This window comes from Molothrus aeneus, chromosome 3 (assembly GCF_037042795.1).
Source record: "Molothrus aeneus isolate 106 chromosome 3, BPBGC_Maene_1.0, whole genome shotgun sequence".
NCBI classification, from domain to species: Eukaryota; Metazoa; Chordata; class Aves; order Passeriformes; family Icteridae; genus Molothrus; species Molothrus aeneus.
Genome location: NC_089648.1, coordinates 50,947,094 through 50,953,916, shown reverse-complemented (window position 1 = coordinate 50,953,916; position 6,823 = coordinate 50,947,094). Strand labels below are relative to the sequence as shown.

Here is a 6,823-nt window from a genome sequence, read left to right as displayed (position 1 = left end):
GGGGAAGGGTTATCCTTCCAGAAAACATTTCCATGGGATTTATTTAGCCATTTCTGGTGTGGTGCTTATCAGTCTGATTTCTCACCCTGAGAAGGATTATCTTCTTTATGAACTACAGAAATATTATTCTAGATAAGTCTCCAAGCACGGAAATGCTGCAATTGTTGCCTTGAAGAATCTTGAAAGATTTTCAACTTAAAGCTGGAGAATCAAAACCAGTAGTTTACATTGACAAATGCACCAATAGCCATGATGGTGTGTTCTACCTACTCCAATGGCCTTGTCCCCATTGTTGGCCAGGGCAACACAACCTGGGCAAGGGGCAAAAAATCATGTGAAAAGTATAAGATGAAAAGCAGGCCTTGGCAACTACCTTTTCCCTTCTTTCAGTTTCAGTTTCCCTTTCTCCTCTTTTTTTCCCCTCTCTTCCTTTCTCTAGCACTACAGTAAATGGTTGTCCCAAGGATGGAAGTGTCACCATGGTTCCAGGAGCTCTGACAAATAAATGGACTGAGTAACCAAAGACCAGCTAAGTGGAAGGTGAAGGGGAAAGCCTCCTTGGCACATCAGTAGCTGGAGTGCTGGGCATGAAAGCATGAAAGGTCTGCTCCACAGACTGGTTTGCATGATTGATTTCCCTGGCATTAACTTCCAAACCCTTTGCCTAAGTTGTTGACCCCAATGTGGGTTTACATCTTTATATACAGCAAATGCATAAAAACTTTTTATAATGAATCCATGAATGACAGATTGCTGCCCTGTAACTCGGTAGCTGTCCCTGAAGTTATATAGATGTGTCTGATTATAGCTCAGCCTTTCAAAAGTAATAAAATGAAGTGGCATTTTATGTAACTCAATGGGTTACAGTAGGAAGCTGTTAACAGTAGAGGATTAAAATAAAATTGTTCTTGGTATTTAAAAAGTGAAGAAATGAGGAGAAAAATAAATCCACCCCCAAATGCTGCAAATCACTCCTTACAAGTTTGGCATCTGCCAAGATTCTACTTGGGAAAAAAAACCCGGGCTCCTTCCCTTAGAGAGTCCTCCCACACTCTTTGAGGCATAAAGCCCAAGGGTAGTGTTCACTGTCCACAGACACAGACAGACAGATTGTACACAGGTGCACCCAGCAGCCTCATTATGAAATGCCACTTTTCCCAAAGGGTTTTTTTAATGCTTTCTAAAAGATATCACTTATATCAATCCTTGTATTCTGTGCATTTTCTGTGATGAGACTTAAATGCAGGGGAGCAGATCTGACACATTTCAGCATATTTCCATCTTCTTTAGAGGTAAGCAAGAAAAGGTAGGCCATTAGTGTGTGACATTTATTGTTTATACAGTAGTGTGTATTTATCAAGTGATTGGCTGAATCAAATTTTTCAGCGGTGATAAGAGTATTATAAGTTGAATGAAAATATTGATAATGAGGAACTACATCCAGCTGGAGAGAAACAAACAGAAAGGAATAACTCCTGAGTTTTAAATTATTCATTTGTATTACTTTAAAATACCATCCCGGCAGATTGTCAGTTGCCATGATTTTATTCTAATTTCTATGACATGACTGCCACCGTAAATAAATGAGATTGCATAACTTCCAGGTCATTCACTGAATGTGGCATTGAATAAATTACAAAAGGGAAAGGCATATTCTGCAAAATGTGTTCCCCTGATGAGATGGAGTTAGTCTTGCACATTTATTTCCAGCATTTTGTCTAGGCGTGTACCTGTCTCAAGTACTTAAAAAAACACAAGATTATTTTCCAGAGTTCCACTATGTAATTTTTGCCATTAAACACTAAAAAGGAGAAATAAAAGTCAACCATTCACTATTAAAAGACTTTAATTACTTGGAACACTAACATAAAAAATGTTTACTTGAAAAGGTTTCTTTCCATTTTAGTCCATCTTCAAACCTGTTACACTATATTTCACTGACTAGTATCACAAATTACACTGACAAGTTTCCTCAAAGTTGCAAAAGATAGAGCTACAGTAAACTGTTTCACAAGTTAGAAAAAGTATATAAGAAATTATTCTTTCCCTCTTCTTCTATGATGAAGCAGAAACTTAGCATTAAAGTAACAAGAACAGTCATTTTAGTGCTAAGTACATTTGACATATTTAACCTCACAAATAAATAAATATGTACAAGGGAGGTTACAGCATGTCAACTACAAAACAGAAAGCTTTACATTGTAGAATTGAGAGCATTCAAGAGCAGCTAAGTGACACAGACAGTTTAAGATTACTACATGGTAGTAAAAAAAGAGAAAAAAATCTTAATTCAGCAAAAATACAGGTAGATGTACATTAAACTGATAGGTTACAGCTCAGCTTCATTCAGGATGCTGTAGGGTTTTTTTATTTATATATTTTTTATCTGTTATATTTTATTGATTCCTCATTTTTTTCAGGAATGTTTGCTTTTCCTTCTCTTCACTTTTGAACATCTTAGTCAGGTAGAAATCTCACAGTAAGCTGCTATATGAACACTATTACCTACAGTAGTTAAGCAAGTGGGAAGATAAAATATAAGTTCAGTAAATGCTTGTACATAATCTCTCTGTAAATTATTTCAATTATTAAAGATATCTGACAACACTCCTCCCTGTTATTAATTACAGTTTGAGTGAATGGGGCTGACCTCCATTCATACACCACAAATGTATTTGCAGTTATGAGACTGAGGTTTTGCTCAGGTCTGTGTAGTGACAGCAGTGCTCCTGGGTGGGATCCATCGGGACATCCTCCTCCCACCAGGTGTTTGCAGCTAGGGGAAATGTGCCGTTTGTGCGGTCACAGCATTAAATGATCTCTGCACACAAAAGCACGTGCAAAGAGCAGAGAAAGCACAAACCCACATCCCTCATCACTGAGCATCCACCTGCTTGGCAACCAAAAAATCTCAGCACAACTTTATGCTCTCTGAATTCAAATAATTAAATACGTGGCTAAAAATATTTTGGTTAAAAAAAGGGATAATTAAAAAATTAAAACCTCCAATCGGAGACATTCTCCTCTGAATGTGGTACTTGAAAAAACCTTTTATGTTTCAGCACATGTCCTCAGAAACATGTGCAGCTACAATTTTTATAAAGCTTGTCATGGGGTGGAACATGGTTCATGAGGAGAGATGCCCTTTTGGCACTCAAGGTCACTTGCTAATATGTCACACATTTATAGAGAGTAAAACAAGTAAGCATTTTATGCTTTTGTCTATTCTCTGCACACACACCCCCCCACACACACCCCTCAGTGTCATGGAGACAGCATAGCAATATGAAATTCCTTAATATTGCCTGAAGATTTAAACTCTGTGCATCCAACAACCTCAATCATGTCATCCAACAGGGCAACAAAGGGATACTGATAATGTTATGTGCCCAGAAAAATGAAAAATGTTATTTATTTTTGGTAAACATATTCCAGGCTATCCTAATGTTGCAATGCCATCTGATGGAGGTGTCTATACATACAGTATATGTGAAGTACAGAGATTGACACTCATGGGTTTACAAAGAATTCATCTTGCATTTAAATATTTAGACTTAAATTTTAGCACCGTCCATAGTTTTTAGATTGTCTCTGGTATACACAATCATATTTACTGTGTGTATTGTTATAAAAAATATGTGTAGAGAGAGTTCTAGGTATATATTTGTATAACTATATATAGTTGAATGCCTTATTGTTATTTTGTTTTGTGAAAAAAGAACACTAAACACAGACTTGAGATGGAAGACACTGCATTTCATGCATACCAATCAATAAATGCTGAGACACAACTCTGTGAAGACTGTTTTTCTATGTATATGGATACAAATTTGCCTGCATTTACAGCATATGCTGTTTTGGTGAGTAAGGTTTGCATGATCAGGTATATTTAGGCAAAAATGTTTTAAAATAACCCTTTAAGTGGTGGTAGGGTTTTATTCACTCATGAATAAAGAGCACTAGACATTCAAGAAGCAAGAATCTAACAAGTGCCATAGGGAAAATCCATATTTTTCAAAACAAAAAGACCATCATAAAATTGCTCAATAAAAGCTTGTCTGTATTGCATGACATGTCTGCTATTTTCTCCAGGAGTCAAGACTTGCTTCTGTTTGGATTATATTATTTTAAGTTAGGCTTGTGGCTCTTCAGTCTTACAAGATTATAATTAGCTGTCCAGGCATCATGCTGGCTGGCACACATTTAAAAACAGCTCAATACCATGGTAAAAAACTGTCGTTTTCCACAACAGTAAAAACTTAAAAAAATCAGTCCTTAAGTGGAAGCTGTTTGCAGGAGAACACTATAAACTGGGAAAAAATAACTGAACAGATCACATTTTATGACATTCAATATTCTCAATTCCAGGCAGACATTTTGTATTCCTTTGATTTAAAAAACCAGCAAATCAGAAACCCAGTTAGAACTTTGTGCTGCGACTAAATGTGTCGGACACAATATTTTTATAGAAGCTGTCGGAGTGAGGATTGCAGTATCCTTTGACTTTGTCAATAACCTGATGGACAGGGATGATTGATGTCTGTTCTCCATCCTCCTGGGCAAATTTTGAAGATGGCTTGTCAAGAAAAACTTTCTCTAAGAGGAAGAAAAAGCAAGAAGAAGTAGTTAGGGCCTCTTAAGCAAATTTACAGTTTAAAAGATGTGTCACTCCCACATTGATATGCCTTCAATTGCCACTACTGCTGAACTAAATTACTGCCCTAAAATAAGTTTTTGACTTGAGATGGCTTCTTCTAAATTCTTTTGAGATGTCTGGTTTTGTGGGCAGATCTTTCAGGTATCTCTTGAAATTATCCCTCTATTATTTTGCCTAAAGTGTTACTGACTCCTATGACCTTTTGACATATTAATTTACTGCTGATGCTCTGAATCTTACAAACTAAAAATATTTTGATAGCACTGGATCTCCATAAATAGTATCTCCACATAATAAAGTACTGTAGAAAGATTGAATTATTTCAACAGTGGATACTTTGAGCTATGCACAGAAATAATATAATCTGTGCTGAATGTAGCAGAGGATGTCTTTCCTCCTAAAGCAGATAACCAGAGCCAAAACTTTGTGATTGCCTAGCCTCACCTTGTTTTTTCCATAATGTGCAGGCTGAAAACTAAGGAGGAAAGGATGTAACAACGGGGTCTCCCTTCAGAGTCCATGAGCTAGAGGACAAGGGTGAACTGAAGAGGTAAAGAAGCAAGGCAATTTCCAGCCAGACTGGGAAAGTCTGCTTCAGCGGCTCGCATTCCTGCTGTTCAGAGAACGGTCAGTAGGTAGAGCTAACGTAGCGAGAAATGAGAAGGAGAGAGCTTGTCTCTCATTTTCTCAAGCATGCTGTTCTAACCGAACTCTCTTTCTATCTCTTCCACGCAGTGAAGCTGGAATAAATTCCCTGAACCTGGGCAAAATCTCTACCACTGCAAGCCAGCAGTAAGGTGGAGCACCCAGGGAAGAAATGTCTTCTACAAGTGATATTTTTGATGGCTGTTTACAAGAGCTCGGTGAAGTCATCTCCTAAACTTCCTTGTTAAAGGATCATTTAAGAATTAAGCATACTACTTGAACCATGACTTCATAAAAAACTTTTCTTAGAAATAAACCAACTAGAAATAAAAAGTAACCCATCCCTGGAAGAGTCATGATGCCAAGCCATAAAAGAGCACAAAGGAGAAATGGATTGCAGACAGAGAAATCAAAACAGTTTCACTCATAAAAACAGAAACAGGCATGTTGAGGCTTATCAGGATGAATTTTCAAAGCCTGCAAGAATGTTCATGAATTACAGTGAGTAACTCCACGTCCAATGGCAAATTTCTGAGTACTGAGAGCCTTTCAAATGTATGCATTTACTAACCAATGGCTTCACATCTAAGTACAGGGTCAAAATCACGTATCCCTGAAGTGTGAGCTGTATGACCAAATTCTCTGCAGAGATCATCTTAAATTCTGATTCACTGAAGTGTTACAGAGGATATTTAAGTACTTTCTACAAGCAGTTTGGTTTGGGCTTGTAGACAGCTGGGACACAAGATGCCATAGTGACCTCTTTTGTTCACCCATGAGGGTTGATGCATTCTGTACTCAAGCAGCAGTTCATAGATTGCCTTTCAGGCATATATAATTCATCATTAGGAGTAATTTTGGGTGCTAATGGATATAAAAATCTCAATGTCTAGAAGACTAATCCAGTAATGGCCACATACCAAATATAAATATATTAAATTTTCTGTAATAACTTTGATAAATACTAAAGAATCATCTGGAACCCAATCAGATTGTTTTTGCTTTTTAATGTATACTTCATGTATGGGTAATTTCAGGATAATCTCCTTTCCCCATACTACTGCTCACAGGCATTAATTTCAGGACATTAACATCTATTTTCTAAAATGGTATCTTCTAAATGCTGTGTGCCCCATGCAGAGTGCAGACACCCAGAGTTTGAAGCATGCTTGTCCTTTGATTCAGCATCAGTGGTGCAAGATGTAATAGAAATAAGCAGCGTATCTGATTAGCAAAATCCTCTGCGTCAATGAGGACATCATGCAAGAAGCATCCCTCCACCCTGTTACAACCATGCATTCAACAAAAGCAATTCTCACTTTACCTGTAATGCTCCACCACTGATGAGGAAAGGGCCTTAGAAGACATTATCTACACCACAAACACATGAATGCTTGTGTCAATTCCAGGGAGCACATTATTACCATATGTATCAACAAGACTTGCCAAGACATGTAGCTATGGCATTCTTTGCCTGCAATTTAGCTAAGTTGGCAAACTGAGAAGTTCAGCTGTATTAAC

At 37.4% G+C, this 6,823-nt stretch overlaps 1 protein-coding gene across 1 annotated transcript in view; it reads right to left on the bottom strand.

Moving 5' to 3' along the window:
- Positions 1 to 1,828: 1,828 nt before the first annotated feature.
- ADGRG6 (adhesion G protein-coupled receptor G6) overlaps positions 1,829 to 6,823 on the bottom strand; it is a 110,865-nt gene continuing 105,870 nt past the window's right edge. The window contains exon 24 of the mRNA XM_066546899.1: positions 1,829 to 4,596. Within this exon, the coding sequence (XP_066402996.1) occupies positions 4,421 to 4,596 (176 nt within the window). The 3' untranslated portion in view covers positions 1,829 to 4,420. The remainder of the gene's footprint in view (positions 4,597 to 6,823) is intronic.